We start from the raw sequence: 19,252 nt of genomic DNA, 5'->3' as shown, positions 1-19,252 counted from the left end.
TAGGCGTGGCCTCCTAGGGCAGTGAAGCAAGTGCATTCTGGGAGTTGTTGTCTTTCATCCACATAAGCCAAAAATACATTTTCTGGCTTTTCTCAGTCTAGAAAGCTCCAAATTAAAAAATTTCTTCACATTTCTTCTACATAAATGACCTATTTTAAATACACATTCATCTTCCCAGAGGTGAAGTATCCCTTTAATAAAATGAACATATAAAACGTATTTGAATGTATAAAAACGGTTTTAAATGTCACTATGTGACATTTCCTGACTCACTCCTCCAAAACACTCTTAAGTGGCTCAATAACATTCAGATCTGGTGACTGTGCAGGCCACGGGAGATGTTCAACTTCACTTTCATGTTCATAATACCATTCTGTCACCAGTCCTGCTGTGTGTATTGGTGCATTATCATGCTGATACACGGCACCAGCTTCAGGGTACAAAGTCGAACCATTGGGTGCACATGGTCCTCCAGAATGGTTCGGTAGTCTTTGGCAGTGACGCCCATCAAGCACAGTTGGGAATGCCATGATATTGCAGCCCAAACCATCACTGATCTACTCTGGGCAGCAACAGTCCAGATGTTACGCCTCTTTGGGGCTTCTCCACACCGTAACTCCCACAGATGTGGGAAAGACAGTGAAAGTGGACACATCAGAGAGCAAAACATGTTTCACATTGTCCACAGCCCATGATTTGCACTGTTGGCACCAATGAAACTGCCATTTGGCATTGGCAGAGTGACCAAAGGTTTGGCTATGGCAGCCCTAACATTAATATTGACCCTATGAAGCTCCTGACGAATAGTTTAGGTGGAAACAGGAAAGCTGAGGTGCGCATTTAAATATTCAGTGAGATGGGCAGCTAGGGTTTTAAGCTTTTTAGATACAATCCGGGTTAGTACCTGCCTGGACATCCCTTTCAGCTTCCTCTTGTGTTGACAGTTACTCCTGTTGAATGTGGTTCGTCCTACGTGGTGGTATGCCAACACTACCATGGATACTACAGCTCCTGATACACCACAAAGACTTGCTGTCCTGGTCACAGATGAGCCAGCGAGATGCGCACATACCTCTGATATGTCTCCCATTGTGTTGTGTAGACTACAATATTTTATGTACAGCTGTGCTTTTGCTCTGCTAAATCAACTTTCACACTCTGCTCTTATTGATGGAAAGTAAAATCAGTGAAGATTGGCCACGCATATATAGATGTGAAACCTCTATAGAGACAGAGCCTATTTAGGCCACGCCAACACCGTCTCCGTTAACTTTGCATTGCGAGAGGCAAGACAGAAAAATGCCTAAAAGCTGCTGTGTGACAAGGTGTACAGCAAACAAGCTAAAAAAACCCAGAAATAAGTTTTTATAATCTGTCGACCCCCAAAAAACTAGCATTTAAGGACACAAAAGTGGATACAGGCAATTGAAACAAAGCGCAAGGTGTCATATTACTCTGAGAACTACGTCCACTGGAGCAGGGAACGTAATCGGCGACAGTATAGCTTAGCTTACAAAAATATAATATATAAAACTGACATTTGGATATTTGACTTACCAGTGACAAAATGTTTACTGCATTTTTTAGTGCATACTGAGTGTCAGGATCCCAATTTACCCATTCGTTCCAGCCTGTACCCACTTTTGTGTCCTTAAACGTTCGTTTTTTGGGTCGACAGATTATAAAAACTTATTTTTGTTTTTTTTTAGCTTGTTTGCTGTACACCTTGTCACAGCAGCTTTTAGGCATTTTTCTGTCTTTTGTTATAAGTCATAAATGACAAGGAGGCAGCCTCTCGCAATGCAAAGTCAACAGAGACGGTTGGATTGTTTCCCCCCCGGTGGGCGTGGTCTTCAGATTATGACGCGTTGCGCTCTGTCTCTATATTGGCCAGTGTTTCAGTTTCATTTTCCAAATCTTGTACTGTATATGTATACATGCATTTGTGTAAAAACATTTGAAAAACATCTTAAAACCACCGGATTCACATACATTACGGGTGTTGGGTGTTGAATGGCATGGTATTTTTTGCAAGGGAGAAGATGCTTGAAAACATGTTCCAGATGAATGAATGTCTTAATGACATATGTGTGCTATCAGGCTAGAAGCATCCAGTCCTCGAGCACAATTAGCACAAGTTTCCAGTAGTGTGCTAGCTGTTTATACACATAGAGCCGTCAGTGAGGTGAACCAGTAAATGTGCAATCTTACAAAGACCGAACCATGAATAGAACATTAATGAACACTGAGAGACACTGTTGAGAGCCGCTAACAGCGTCTACGGAGACCTGTTTGCTCTTAACAAACATAGCAACCCAACTAAACCTATGACGGATCCATCACATCAGTCGAGCGAATGCGACTAGCCTGGGCGAACAATAATAGACCTGCTGAAGCTTTTAACCACAGTCCTTTCTACCCGACACGGTACTACTAATTTTCTAGAATCCACAAGAGCCCCTCCGCAGGAACAGTAATACAATACAAACTCCACCAAATGGGTCTGATTTGAATTACACTGCGAATCCATCTTCCAGCTTCCCCTCGTTGCCATGGACACAAACCATTTCCAGAGGTACACTTTGGTGTTTTTATCCCCCATGCCCCCTTCTTCCACTCTCTCCCTTTGGCTCGGCCATGTCGGTGGCTAGAGGCTAAAGAGCTCTTGGGGAATTGAATACAAAGCCACGACAACAACGAGAAGAATAAGATGCAGGTCAGAGCCGCCCCCCCTTCCCCTCCCGAGCCAAAAAAACGAGTATGCATTTGGCAGTGGCTGTTCGTGAAAGCCATCACTCATGGCAACGGTGCGAGGCGCGTTTCCCTGAGGAGAGCGGCTACTGGCAAACAAAACGAGGAAGACGCGATGAAAGGCCCCAGAAACATGGGGTTACATATGTGTGTAACAAAACTGGGCCACACGCCTTTATAAGCTGTTTGAACTGTCGATGAACCCTGAAATATCAGATAAACTAACTCGAAAATGATCTTTCAAATGAAAATGTATAATCTGTCTATCTATCTATCTATCTATCTATCTATCTATCTATCTATCTATCGATCTATCTATCTATCTATCTATCTATCTATCTATCTATCTATCATCCATCTCAATCCATATATATACACAGTATATATCCTTGTTTTTAATAATAATATATTTAAAATATATATTTATCTATAAAAAATATACACATACACACACACTATACATATACATATACATATATACATATATATATATATATATATATATATATATATAATTTTTGTATACAATACTTAATCATAAGCATACAGGGATAGTAAATATTATTTAGGATAATTAAATATAAATTAAATATAAATAGCAAATATGAATGAAATATGTATCCTATATAGTTATAGGATATAATTATTCTAATAAATAAATAAAACTGTGAATTACATTATATTACAAGAGAAAGAATAATATTTATTATGATGAATGTCATTCTGGCACATTTGAGCATAATATATTTAAAACATATTTATAAAAAAACAAAACAATTTCAGGACAAATATCACTTAAACATCAAAGGGCACAAGGAGGCACAAAATGAGGTTTGCTAAAAAATAAAAAAAATAAAAAGACTCGTTTTTGTGATAAAAAGGTCAGAAGCTGAACATCTGCTCGACCAGCTTTAATATCACAGTGAAAACATGAGGCTGAGAATTGCGTCATCGCAATGGGAGAAATTGAGATACGTGCACATGTCCAAATATTAATTATATGGAGAAGGGTACTGTCTTGTCAACAAAAGGACATAATAACCAGTGAACAAAACCACAGGGTGTGCCAGTCATTATTCGGCATTATGTGTGCTGATAAAAGACGATAGATCCACAGGACACCCACTACAAAGGCTATCTGGATTTGCGAAACTGAAATAAACGAACACAAAAGGTTAAGAGCAACCGTTCCAGTAATTATAAATCATGTTATGGTGAGATGGGAGGGATGGGCGTCATTTTTTGAAGGCTCTTCGTGTTGGCTGTCATTGACGCGAGAGAAAGACAATGAAACTGATGCGAATGAAAGAATGGGATAGAAAACATTTTTTCTCTAAATTTCCAAAGCAACAACAATATATAGCTCAAACCAGATATTGTCAACAAGCCGCACAATTTGAGATATTATTCATGTCCATAACTCTAAGTATGAGCTACAGTAATAGTTCTAGAATAATAATATACGCTAAGGGGTTTAAAAATGAACCATGAATCGTGACACTCGCTCAAAGATCACCTCTCTGCTTTCCGTGCCGCTGGAGAGGAAGAGAATACATCAAAATCAGAGAATAAAGCAAAACATGTACAACTCTAGGTCAACCCACAGGCGCACACACATGTACACGAGGAGCAGTGCATTATGGGATTGTCTGTTCTTCTCACTTCAAACTTTCCTCCTATAAAACAGTGATGTAAAACCATATGTCTGTCTAACCTCATCCATCTGTACACTGACACCAGATCCAATTTCATTCTTCTCAACCGAGTTTCAACCTGATAAAACTGCCTGTAATTGGACATTACAAAGTGCGAAAAATGTAATCAAAATATATGTGTGCAACTGAAGCAATTTGAGAGAAAAGTTTTATAGTTTATAGAATTGAATCAAAGGTTCTCACATGTACATTCCTCTATTCAGCGACATTGCAGGACTGTTATTGAATTTACAGGTGCTGGTGATGCTTTTGATTCACTGAAAAGAATTGGCACAGAGTCGTTCATTCAAATCCCTAACCTTAAGTATTAAACCTAATGAAGGATACCTCAAATTGTGCAGTTTGTTAAGGTGGTGGCATCTCTCCCTTTCTTCAGAAAATGTACAAATTTAGCTGACTGAATATTACCAATACACAATCTGTTCCAATTCAGATACCAAAAAGCCACAATAATTACCTAAGAATTCAATGCAATAAAGCAATGGTTTTAATAATCAACAAAGCACTCTGGTGTCTGAGATCTCAAAGAAAGCTCAATTATTTTTGATAGAAACCTTGCTAGTATGACCCTCCATCTCTGTACTGCTAATTATCCTGCTAATGCAGTAGTTCACAATCCATCTATGAGTTATACGTCATTGTTTTATTATATTATGCTAAAACTGGAACTCTTTCCAATGTCACTTTTTTTTATTTTATATTTAACCAGTGGGAGTTAAACAATCACCATGCAACCTGAGTTAATATACTGCAACACTCCAAGCGGTACTTTAATAAAACAGACTCGACAGCCCTGAGCGGCGGAGAAACCCGTGTGCCGGCGAGTCTCAAGGTCGTCTTTTCACTGTCAAAGCAAAGAGTTTCCATCGAGCCTGCAAAGTCGCACCAGTCAGAGAGCCAGAAAGCGTGTGACCTGACAATGTATTGTCAGACGCCTATGTATCATATCTTTTCATTCACACATCTGTCATCCAAGCAGGAATACAGAGAGGCCGGGCAGGTGACGAGCTGGCTGAGGTCAAAGGTCAGGCTCTATGTTGCTCAGAAACAGAGTTTGTGCGCGACCAACACGTCGGCCATTAAATCACCCGCTTTGCTTGATCTGCTGCTAATTGCACTGCGCAGCGACTGTCACAAGGTCATGTAAAGTCTGGGGATATGCCATTAATATGCAAACAAATGTCATTTTCCAATGGGTGCAGTAAAGGCTTGCACTAATTATTCCATCAATCCCAGATTTACATCTTAATTAAAGATTTTTATCTCAGTGAAGGTATGGCGACGGTGGAAAATAGAACGGATGGGAGTTTTTTTTTCTCTCTGACGCGTTTAACTCGACAATGGTCTAGGAAGGCAGAACAAAGCGCTTTATCACCTCTGGATAATTTTATCTGCATCTATAGCCGCTGTCAAAAGCATGGAAATGCTACGACTGCTGACTCTGGATCCGATTTTTGGAACCGAACGCGGTAACTGATGGAGTTTGGGCTCCTTGCCACTGTCGCCTTTGGCTTAGATGGGGTTTAAAAGACACATAAGGGCTTTTCACACTTGAAATAATCAACCCTGGGTCATTGTAAGCCCCGGGTAAACAGAATCCTGGGTTATCTTGCTTCACGTTTCACACTGCTCATAATTTACCAGGGGTTAACAATTAATCCTGGGTATTCATAAGCTGATGTTTCACACTGTACATTCTTAAGCCCTGACTTACCGTCCTTATTTGCGGTGTCCGTGTCATTAATTGGACAACTACAGTGCACCACGTTTATTTTAAAAACATCCTCATATTATACATTATCGAATGTACTACTGTACTAAATTTAAACCTTATGTAGCCCCGCCCCTTTTCAGCACCACACTCATTGTGTTCTGTCTTCCGGTTTGTATATCCACAACATGAAGGTAAGACCTTACGGATTTATGAATGAACCGCTCGTTTTAAAATCTTCTCTGACATTTGTTATGACATCCACTTCAAACTTTACAATGCTCATGATAACTTTCATTAACTCTACAATAAGTAAATCCACTTCACCAGCTAATTACTCTTAGACGGTGATGTCATAGAAATATACAAAGCTACCGCAAAAACGGAAGTTCAAAGACAAAATTCTAAAGATGGCTGCCTACCTATAAAAGTATGGTCTAGGTCTAAAAAGGTAAGGAGGAAACAGTCTCTTCAAAAAAGAGATTCTTCAGCACTAAACTCAGGTTTAAGTACAGTGTGAAAAGAGCTATAATATTCAGTAATATCGATTTGACACTGAGATGAGAACAAAAGTTGAACTGAATTTAGCTGGATCGATTTTGTTTCATAATTGATGAATTTTGCAACATGGTTATTGAACTGAATCAGCACTGAACTGACTTCAGCTGAATAACAGCACTGTCTTCTGTAGAGCTGCTTTTAGCTAAAATGAACTCGTTTCATAATTAATGAATTTTAGACAGTTATTGAACTGAACTGAATCAACACTGAACCGACTTGAGGTGAACAAGGACACTATTGTCTTCTGTGAAGCTTGGATTTGTCTCGTATTAATGAAGTTTGCATCACTGACTCTGTTTTTTTCCTGTTTATCACTCAGAATCTGCTTTGAAACAATCTATTTTGTATAAAGCGCTATAAAGTTGTCTTGACTTGGCTCCCGCTGTACAGATTTCACAGATGAAAAGAAAACGTTTTTCGTTTCTGTCGAATCTTCCGACGACAACCCGTACCCTGAGGCCTCAACGCCCCCGTGGCGCGATCTCGACCTGTCCGCGCACACACACTTATGTCGAAATCTTTCCCTTCTCCTTCCAGCAAACACTCCATAAATTAAAGAGCATGTTCACCGATCACACATGCTCTTTCTCCCCCGGCTCTGACTGAATGCAGCCCACTCTCTGACGGGAGTTCAGCAGAAAGCCCTGATGACAGCAGATAGGAGGTAAGCCAGCAATAGCCAGACACTTCCTGACGGCAGTAACCGGCCCCCATGACCAGCTGCTGCCTGGGGATCAACCGGAGGTAAAACACAGAAATGACGGGAGGGAAAAAAAGACTAGCGAACATGTGGGAAGGCCTGTCACCTGCCAAGTCCTGCATGAGGTAGTTGAAATGGCAGCCACCAGCTACGCTGCGCTCTGATTGGCTGGCTGGGCTCCAGAATTCCCGAGGTGTCCTAAAGAGTTCATAAGTGAATCCCGAGCGGAAGGTGATTGAGTACAGACACGTTTGTAATGAACGCATAATGACTGTGAAAATATTTTAATGCTGTAATTCTACTTCAAAAACGCACAATTATAAAATGTATAGGTGCGATGCACAATCTGATTGAATGAGCAATGTTTGAAGCTGCTAAAATATCACTACAGTTATGGTTTTTAGTCATTATTGTTTGCATCTTAAAACACTCAAAAGGACTTTTGAAATACACAAAATTAGCTTATATACACTGTCAATCTAATGTTTGAGGTCAGTAATATTATTTTTAAGGAAATTACTACTTTTATCCAGGGCATTAAAAGTAACATTTAAAATGTTACAAAAGATTTCTATTTCAAATAATGTTCTTCTGAAAAAAAAAAAAAGAATCTAGTTTTCCACCAAAAATATTAAGCAAAACAAATGTTGTCAACATTGATAATAAGAAATATTCATTGGGCAGAAATCTATTGATTGATGTGACACTGAAGACTGGAGTAATGATCCTGATTCAGAATTCAGCTTTGCATCACAGGAATAAATTACATTTTAAATTATAATCAAATAGAAAACAGTTATTTTTAAACTGTAATAATATTTCACAATATTACTGTTTTTTATTTTTATTAAAAAAATTCAGCCTTTTCAAGCATAAAAGACTTCTTTCAAAAACTTTTAGGAAAATGAACTGCACTATATTGATTATCGTCCAATCAAAAGCTCTCTCGTATGAGAATGTCAGTCCACAGCAACCGACCAACCAAACAGCAGGAAATCATAGTTCACGGTGGTGACAAAACTAAAAGCCTACTGGCTAAAAAAAGGGAAACCCACTTCATTATATCAACCCCAAACTTTCTGTTTCAAGAGGAACTATATCAGCACAGGACAGAAAACTGCGTATCAAGCGAATCCACAACAGATATTTTTTAGAAATGTTGGTAACACTTAACAATAAGATCTCATTTGTTAACATTAGTTAATGTTAAATGCTGAAATTAACATTAACTAAGGTTAATAAATGCTGTGCCTGATTTACTGATTTTTGTGCCTGATTTTTTGCCAAAGCTGGCATGATAATCATATCTTGTGTGTAATGCGTCACGATTTTCAAATCTTGTAGTGTGTGCAGGTTTGAGATTTGAAAGAAGAATATGTGTGAAGATTCTCCTTATATGCGTGATGCAACCCGGTTTTAAAAACTCCTGTAGTCTGAGCCCGGCTTAAGACCATGTTAGCTAATAAAACCTTATTGTAAAGCGTTACCGAAGCGTCTCTTAAACATCAAGTAATGCTATTAGTATTTTTTGTCAATCAAGACACCCATATTAAGCATATTTGAGTGCACAGATGAACTGTTGTAGTCTATGTACTGTAACAGGAATGACAATGACTTACTTGTTATGTAGGACACACCAGCCGCAGTGAGGGTCTCCTGAGCCCAGACATGTCTTACAGCTGCTGTACTGAGAACAGCTCTCCACAGGCAGACGACTCACCTGTAACACACCAGAAGCATTACACTCACATTACCATCACACTCATCACAGACACAAATCACTTACACTCACTGACGTGGAAACTTCAAAATCTTTTATTTTTGGGAATAGAATGCATAAAATACCTAATTCCAGACAGATATCACTGAAATGGGTGATATTAATAATAAATCATTACATATTTTTATGAAATGTTATTTATTAATTTTTTTAATAGTTCATAAGATGTCAATTTGGGACCAAAGGTTTTAAATAACAAAGAGAACTGGAACATTAAATCAATCTCAATCAATGATTTCACAGTGCTTGATGCATTAATATGTCTATATATTTTTGGGATATATTCTATATATATTAGAATGCATAAAATATCTAATACTAGACATATATCACTAAGATAAGTGATATGTTTAACCAATAATGAAGGCTCTTTATTCATTTATAAAATAGTTCATAAGATGTCAATTTAGGACAAAAAACATTAAATAACAAAACAGAACTGGAAAATTAAATCAATTTCTTATTTACATTAATATATACAATAATAATAATAATAATAATTCACATTTTAATACATAAAACAAATATATTAAATAAAATGAAACATTTCATGCATACATACACAGATCCTATTGGCCTAAATTGATGCCTTGAGTATGATTTTACTGTGCCTGGTGCCGTCATATTTCTATTTAACAGCCAACCAATCAGGTTTAGCGGTCTGTGTCATGTGACCCATGCCCTGGCATTGGCTATAACCCCCACAGGCCCAATCTGAGCCTCCTGCATCCCTAGAGCACAGTAGTTTCAGCAGTTCTCAACACATGCCTTCATTCAAACCTCTCGTCATTCATCTGAACCACGCAAACAAGTTCAGCTGTTTGTAAACCCTCAAACATTCAAGCTTTTCCTTACAGAACAGGAGAGCGGAGAGGTTGTAATGCAGCCGAACGGCAGAGCATCAGCACGGTCAACTCATGCAGAGGAAAGAAAATATTATAAAACAGCACAGGGGAAACTCATAAAAGAGCGGCATGTCCAGGGGACGGTCATAGAAGTGCTGCATACGCAAAGATTCGCACGGGAGAAACACCCTCGACAAGCAGGACAAGCGTATTAGAGAAATGAATCAGTGCATCCCTGCTCCCCAAAAACAGCAGCTTATATAAATGATGATGAGAGTTGGAGAGAGTGGGAGGTCTAGGACTGAAATAACATGAATATATTAAATCTTAAAGAGCGGTTTGTGGATCAAAGTTGGTGTGGGCTGTCGCAGTCCCAATGATTGGCTTACTTAAGGCGCAGAAAAAAAAGCACGAACCCAAAAGCAGTTGTTTTTGAAAACCGCTTTTAGAAGCTCTAAAAATGCTCATTCCATGGAGTTGTAATCGCCTTTGATCGCTGGCAAGATTAGAGTTTTGAGTGATAAAAACAAGAGCCGCGGAAAAAACACACCCACCCAAAAGGGACACGGCTCGGCTTTCAAGTACAGAGTAGCTGATGGCTCTTCAGCTCTGCCTGTGTGTGTGCACGTGTGTGTGTGTGTTGCGTCAGGACGGGTGGTTGAGGTGTAGTCTGTTGGCCCATGTTAATTTATTCCACCACAATATTATTCCATATCACATATTCAAAAAAGAAATATCAACCTGGAAATAATTTAGTAATCATTTAGAAAAATCATTTAAAAAAAAGATACATGCACACGCATATACACACACAATATACTACTCCGCAGTCTTCAGTGTCACATGACCCTTCGGAAATCATTCTATTTTTAGACTTGTGACTAATAGAAACTTCAAAAGAACAGCATTTATTTGAAATGCAAATGTTTTGTGACATTAAAAATGTCTTTACGACACTTTTGATCAGATTAGTGCATTCTTCCTGAATAAAAGTATTAATTTAAAATATATTATAATTTATGTGTGTGTGTGTGTGTTATATACACACATGAAATTGATTTTTGTGCATGCTCAGTATATTCTGTCAGGAACGCCGCAGTTTGGACTGTCAGTGTTTGATGGATGAGTACAATGTTAGATAAATGAAAGGCTTCATATCTCTTTCTCTCCAATGAAATGGCTGCATTACCAGTGCAATTCGGAGAGCAGGATGGTAAATAATGACACCGCTCTGAAAACTTGGCATTCACAGACCTTTTACTGACACACATCGGAGGGCTCGGAGTGGCGGCGGGCCATTTGGTGAGCAAATATGCTCTCTCACCTAACTGTGTACCTGCTGCAAATGAAATATTCAAATCCAGAGACTCCAGCGGTCAGTGTAGGCTATGAATTATTGACTCTCTGCAATTCATTCACATTTCTTAATTCATGAAGTGCACAGAGCATTGTGTATCTACACGCATATTCTGATTGGTGGAGTAATGTTCCTCGTGGAATGAGATATTCAGTGACGTCATTAGCCATTATTAAAAGTGATCGGATTACAACTCCAAGAACAGGTACAAACTACATTCAAATATAAAGAACCTTTTGTGCAATTCCATGGATGTTGAAGGTTCTTCATTGAACCACGATGCCAAGAATCAACCTCTACTTTAAGAGTGAAGTAACTAGGATCAACTTTGATTTCATGTTGACCAAAATGCATTTGCTGCATAGAGGAACAGGAGTTATGTGTGAATTAAAAACAAACCTGTTTTTAGCTGATATCTGCTTTTCCCTCTCATAAGTAGCATCGTTTGACTCCACGCGATGAGAAACGAGCATTTGGAGTAAGTCATGAATGCTCAATCTCTTCAAGTAAAGCCCAGTGTTTTCAGATTAATACACCTGATCTATCCGTTCATGATCTCAGCATAAAGAAAAGCTTTTAATCAGCACGAGGCCTGATCAATCAATGCAGGGCCATCCGAAGCTTTAACGTGAAGAACATCCCTTCAGTTCTTAACACAAACATCGATGTCTGGAGTTCAACGGCGGAGCTTTAACACACGAGTGAGTCTTTTGTGGGAGTGTGACGGTGAAAGAGGGAGACACTATTAATCTAGTTCCACACTCGTGTTTACAGTGCCTCCCTGAAACTCTGGGAACCATCCAGAACGAAGCTGAACGGAGCTCCACCTGAACTCCAGCTGATGTCTTGTGCTAATGCATATGGATGTTTCTTGAACTATAGACCTTTGCACCAGAGAAACGAGCTCACAGACATCTTTAGAATTGTGTCTTTGAACTTCTGTTTTTGCAGTGGCTCTGTATATTATTCTGTAGATCATGCACGTCAAAGGATTACATGTCAAAACGTCATTTCCACCACATTTCAAATGATGCATTTTGTTAGAGGTGGAAATGACATTTTATTTAAATGACTGAATAATAATAATAATTACTACTACTACTACTACTAATAGTAGTATTATCATTTATTATTCATAAAAATGCACAATATTAAATATTTCCATATTTTTGCAACAGTTGACCAAAGTACAGCTTGTAAGTTTTACTTCTCCCCACTCCATTTCAAGCATAAGTGTATAAGTTATTATTATTATGTATTTTTTTCTGTTGTCACACTATTTGCATGAAATAAATAAATAAATAAATAAAATAAACTGGAAATAAGGCAAAATACAATTTATAATTGTTTTCTCTTTTTTTCGTGTCATTTTTAATAACGTGTATGTGTTTTATTTATTTATATTTATTTATATATATATATATATATATATATATATATATATATATATATATATTAAATACACAATTTTCACACAATAAATATTATTTCACACTTTATTTTGATAATGATAGCTTTAAAAGTTGTATTAATAATTAATTAATATTTATAGATTGTCAGTTTAAGATTGACAGTCTGGGACATTCATAAAACAATAAATCCTATACATAAAAATTTGTTCAAGTTTTAAAAAGTTCAACATTTACTAATACATTATTAAAATCAAGAGTTGTGTCTGGTAATATTATTTAATGGACCTCAGCAATGAATAGTTGTATTTTTATAATCTAACATTAACAGAGATTAATAAATACTGTTACAAATGCATTGCTTAATGTTAGTTAGTTAACGTTACCTATTGGGCCCTTATGATGTCATCGCACACATCATTGAGCTGCTCAAGCGTAACGCTGGTGAAATTAATACCGCTCTCTGCATGGCTAATTCCTGCCTACACCGCTTCACGATGCCTGAAGCACGGCATATTTTATCATGTTATTTTTCTGAATCGCACTGATAAGGATTTAAAAATATCCCTATGCTGAAGCTTCGCCGAGCTCTCAAAGACAGTTATGTTTTCAGTGCGTCACTTCAACTAAGTCTTTCTCAAGGAAACACACACAAAAAAAATGGGGTCTTTCAAAAAATGCACAAAGACAACAAATTTCTTTTTGCAAGAAGAAGAAATGAGCATTGAAAAGAGAGGCTGAGGAGAGAAAAAGAAGAAAATGAAGAAAGAGCTACAGCTGTACTGTACGTCTGTTCAGCTGCTGAGGAACTTCGATGTATCCTTCCTCTCCTCCGGCTGTATAATGGAGCATTATGGGAAGGGCTGTTATTCCGCTCGGCTCTGGATGGAAATACTTCCCCACTATTTCTTATTAGGGCCAAGCAGCTGGGGCTTCCATTCACAGTCGTGAACCGGCGTTTCATATTCTGTTTTCCCGTCTCGCAGATGTTAAAACAACATATCTGAGATTTCGGTTCGGGTCTTAAGACAAAAGCAGTGCGCGCACACACCCTCCTCACAAACGTGCCTTTATTCTGTCCTCGCCACAAAGGTTTTTACTTTAAGAAATAAATTAACAGCGAACGCAAAGTGATAAAAATGAAGAACAATAGTGACATACAGAAAAGTCCGAGACCAGATGGAAAATCTGGGACCCAAATTTACATTTAAACCTTTAGGATTTTGAAGAAGAAAAAAAGCATTATGAGACATTATTACTTAAAGAAATATTTCAGATTCTACACTACACGTGTCACCAGTCTGATGTAAATGAGCAACACTGATCATGTGAACTATTTTGTATCTTATTTTTTTATTAATTCTTTTCATTCACTAGTCTCTGTTAAACTTTTAAACCTCAAAGAGATGATTAATAAATCATGCACAATATATTGGTGAACACATCAGTATACACTACCGTTCAAAAGTTTGGGGTCTTTTTTGGGGTGGTAATTGTGAAATATTATTACAACTTTAAATAACTTTCTATTTGAATATATTTGAACCCTCTGATGCTGTTCGGTCATTTTTGACCAAAACATTTTAGTTTTTTACTTCATCAGAATGGTATGAAACTTGGTACTGGTTTTGGCACTTGCTGTGTGAATACACACACACACACAAAAAATCATGGACATGATTCGAAAAGGTTAAATGGTCCTGAAAAAATAGTCAAACTTGCATTGTTTGCTGGAAAAAAAAATGACTCCATTGGAAATGAATGGGAGTTGAATTTCATCTAGTGGAAACGTTTGGTACTGCGACCAAACAAAATCTTACTGAAAGCTCATTTTTTGAGATATCAACCTCAAATTTGGAACAAAGTTGGTTTAAATTCATGGCTTTGATTTTCTCACAGTTTTAGAGTAAAAAAAAGAGACTAAACTGATGTCTGTGCTCCAAAGCATTAAATATTTATTTTAATAAATAGTTGGAAAATTGATTTTCAGGTCCATGCTCAAAAAGTGAATAAATAGATTATAGTACTGCATAAATATATTTTAGTACCATAAAATCCCCTAAAAATGCTGAATATTAAATAACAAATATTATCGAACTCAAATATAGTACAATCATTTCATTGAAATAAAAAAACATTATATCATTTTTGACCGACATGCGAACAGAACCAGAGGGTTAAACTGTAATTTATTCCTGTGATCAAAGCTGAATTTTCAGCATCATTACTCCAGTCTTCAGTGTCACATGATCCTTCAGAAATCATTCTAATATGATTATTTGATGCTCAAGAAACATTTATTATTATTATCAATGTTGAAAACAGTTGTAGAAACCATCATACTTTTTTTCAGGATTCTTTGATGAATAGAAAGTTCAAAAGAACAGATTTTTTTTGTAGCATTATAAATGTCTTTACTGACATTTTGATCAATTTAATGCATCCTTGCTGAATAAAAGTAATATTTAAAAAAAATTAAAAATAAATAAAAAAAAGTTTAAATGGTAGTATACATTTTTTAAATGATCATCTGTTTTGGCTGATATTTTTAAATATTCAATCTCAACCTAATTTTTTTATTTTGAGAGACAGTCTGTCCTGGAACTAGTCGCCTCATCTTATAAGAATCGTTCACATTCAGAATCGTTCACAAATTAATCTCACCTGCTTCTCACTCAGCAGATAGATGAACTGATAATCTGGACTGAACACCATGTCGCGTAGAATCGGGCTTCCCTCCACGACGGTGACGGTTTCGTACAGCAGAGCGTTCTCAGTAGGCGGAGGTATTCCATCCACTCGAATCTGAAAACAAAACCAAAGTTTGAGTTTAACTCAACATAGATTTAAACTGGAACTTCTTTACTTTCGTAATACACATTCCAGGTCTTATTGTGCACAGTGCAGAGTACCTAAAGAAAAGTCTTTAATTGTAATCTTTCATCAACACATAACAACATTCCATACTAAAACTGTGTTTTCATGTCATTTCACTTTAAAGTGCTCCTATTATGTTATATTAAAGGCTCTTAATTTTGTTTTGAAGGTCTTCTACAATAGGTTTAAATGCATCCAAGGTAAAAAAAAAAAAAAGACTAATTTTTATTCATAATATACACTGCAGCATCACCTCTTTTCTCACAGTGTCAGAAACCTGTTTGATAAAGGATTCGGTCTCTCTAAACCCCTCCTATCCAAGAGCCTACTCTGCTCTGATTGGTCAGATTCCCCAGTCTGTGTTTGTGATTGGTCTACTGCTTACAGCGTGTGTCAAAAAGAAACGGTCATTACCATATCTGAATTTCAGCTCCAGATGCTTCCTCAGCACTGATACACAGTTTTACCGTACAGCTTTACCGTATGCGAGTCCTCATCCTTTGGAAGTGCGTGCAAAGTGGACTTTCACAATGCAGAAAACAGTATCTACTCGACATGTCGACAACACAAACCAAACTCTTACAGGGCTCAGCAACAACTACAGTGTTTTAGGCCGGGTTAAAATAGATGTTTGCGATCAGCCAATGAAGACCATTGGATGACATTATGCAAATGTGTTGAAAACGTAGGTTTGTGCAGTAAGAATTAATGTATAATGTTTGTGAATGTAATACCATTTCCATTCACAAACAGCTATATTACACACTACATGAAAAATAATATCCGAAAAAGCATCATAGGTGCACTTTAAATTCCAGGTATTTTACTGTGATTTTACTGCTCAGTGTTTCAGGTTGGCGGCATGTCATTACTTGCACATCTCCGATTATTACTGACACACGCAGTATTATAATTTTCCTCATGAATGCAGAATCCTCCGGCTGACCTAGAAAACGAACGCAGAACTTCGAGCGAACGCAGGCCGGGAGCGAAGCGAGATTACAGCATCTGATCAGATGTGCGATAAAAATCAATTACATTTTAACAACACACACACACACACACACACACTCGAACCCCCCGCTGCCTCATCATTAGCGGCAACTCTGTTTCCTCACACTGATAATTAGTGTAGTTGAGCTTGCTGGGTAAAAAGCAAGCTCTAAATGTGTCAAATTCAAAACATCTTTGAAGTGACGACTGAAGGGAAAAAAACACAGAGCGCCTGACAACCGCATTTAAAGTCAGAGAGCTCACCTATTTCCCTACCCGCTCAGGGCACCCGCGAAACGTCAGCGCGCGCCTCTGTCCTAATCAATTCTGACGGCAATGTGATAGGAGATTGAAATGAGGCTGTAAGTAAACTAAATTCTCACAGAAAAGGTACGAAATGCCATTTGGGATACGGCAGAGAGATCAAATTGACGAAAAGAAGGTGCGAGGCAGAAAAAAACACCCGAAGCAGATGCACTGGCAGCGGTCTTGGGCCGTCTCCTAAATATCTGGGTCGGTCTGAAGTGACAAACATCGTTAGTCTGTTAATTAGCTGCCTCCTCATGCAGCAGTTGCAGTAATTAGGGTTGACAAGGTGGCATCAATTAGTCGAAGGCTGCCATATTGGGTGTCACATACTGCCGGCCAAGTCAGAGCCCACGTCTCCCCGGGCAGCAGGACAGAAGGCCTAGAAACATGACGGACTCGGCCTGCGATTCGTCAATTCATGCGCCACCAGCTGTAGTGTCGCATTTCGCAGCCTTTGGATACAAAGTTCCCTCACTCTGCGTCGTTTAAACGAATCGCTTTAATGCCAATCGTCTGCATTTGCGATGCCCCTGTTGAATCGGATCAATCCGCGAGGCAGAATCCAAAGCACTTCACTGCAAAAACAGGAATGACGGCGTGTATCGTTCACAATTTTTATAAACTCAAATACACTTAAAGGGACAGTTCACCCAAAAATACAAATTCAGACATCATTTACTCACCCTCATATCAACCTATATGACTTACAAAAGAAGATATTTTGAAAGTCAGTGGGGCCCCAAAAAAACATTTAACCCCATTGAAAGGACAAAAAACAACACTTTTTTCCTAAATGTTAATGTTAAAGTCAAACAGGTTCACATTTATGGAATAGAAAAAGCACAACATGGCCCAAATTTAGGACTGGTTTAAACAACACTGGCTGCTCACTGTCTGGTATGGGCGACTTAAAATACGCTGACAATCTGACAGAAAGCAGAGACTTGAGCTTCGTTTATGGAACAGCTACGTTGGTCAAACCATCTGTGGGTTTCTCTGTGTGAATCAAATCCAGATGCTGAGATAATATTCTAGCAGCATCTGTCAGCATTTCATTTGTTTATTAGACTTCATAAAATCTTACGATGTTAAATCTAATCTAAAAATATAATGCATTTTAATTAATGGTCAATCAATATGAAATAAATAACACTTATAAATGTATATACCTATATATTATGGCTGTCAACAGATATATTTTTTTAATTGCGATTAATTGCACACTTTTGTGCGATTAATCGTGATTAATTGCACACTTTTGTGCGATTAATCGCATACTTATAGTGAAAATAAGCAAAGATCATTTATCTTGTTTAATGCGTTTATTTTGTCATCATTTGATTAGACTGAAGGATGATTCTCACAAAACTGTATTTTCTGTAAAGCTTTTTTCAAGGTAAATTTAGGTGTCTTTCCAAAGAAGGACAATTGGAGATAATATAGGACAAATGTATTTATGTATTTATAAAAAAATATTGGAAAGATAAGATAAAAAAAATGAATTAATAAAATGTTTTTAAAAAAGCATGAAGTACAATATGAATTTAAAAGTCACCAAAAAGATTGCTATCACTAGATGTAATGTCATAGTCAGCTAAAGATCTCTTATTTTAAACCTCAAGAGGAAAAATGATCATCTGCCACAAACTAAACAAACTTCATGCCAAACGCCAAGCACTCTATGCCTAACTACAGCTTTCATCCATCCAACACTAATGCAGGGGTGGAAAATTGAAGAGTGCAGAAACTTTTACACTGGATTAGAAGAGCGAGCAGCCGTAGCATTGATTGTTCTGGGGTCTGTTAGCCAAAATGATACTGAAATCCAACAGATCTATCACTCGCTGAATGGGGACGATGGTCTACAAAAATACCAGCAGCATTCAGAATGGGTGAGCGCTGCCATGTAATCAGGTGCACTTTCAGCATGCCTAAAAAAAATGGTGAACTTAAATGGCTTTCAGGAGGGCGCGCTTAAGATGTGTACTCCTTTTTTCCCCTAGGCGGGGGGTCCTCGCGGAGCACTTGAGTGTTTGAAATGCAGAGTGCTTGCTCAGCCTGCCGAGAGCTGACCCCGCGACAACATCAAACAGCTCAGATGAGGGTAATTGGAATTTAGATAAATATTACCTTCCCCCCTCCGTCTCTCCGCCGCTCAAATGATGCCAGGGTAGCGGCGCCTGCCTATCCATCTATTAATTAACCTGCCGTGGAGTCAGAGCCCCTGCGCAAGACTGACGGGTT

General features: G+C 37.9%; 1 protein-coding gene across 1 annotated transcript in view; it reads right to left on the bottom strand.

Moving 5' to 3' along the window:
* The window catches only part of plxna3 (plexin A3), a 158,384-nt gene that overhangs the window by 78,306 nt on the left and 60,826 nt on the right, over nucleotides 1–19,252 (bottom strand). Inside the window, exons 4-5 of the mRNA XM_084138594.1 lie at nucleotides 15,494–15,634; nucleotides 9,058–9,158 (exon numbers count right to left, since the gene is read on the bottom strand). Coding sequence (XP_083994720.1) covers nucleotides 9,058–9,158; nucleotides 15,494–15,634 — 242 coding nt within the window. The remainder of the gene's footprint in view (nucleotides 1–9,057; nucleotides 9,159–15,493; nucleotides 15,635–19,252) is intronic.

The sequence above is a fragment of the Abramis brama genome, assembly GCF_963993115.1.
Source record: "Abramis brama genome assembly, chromosome: 16".
Lineage (NCBI taxonomy): Eukaryota > Metazoa > Chordata > Actinopteri > Cypriniformes > Leuciscidae > Abramis > Abramis brama.
This window is presented reverse-complemented; position numbering and strand designations above follow the sequence as displayed.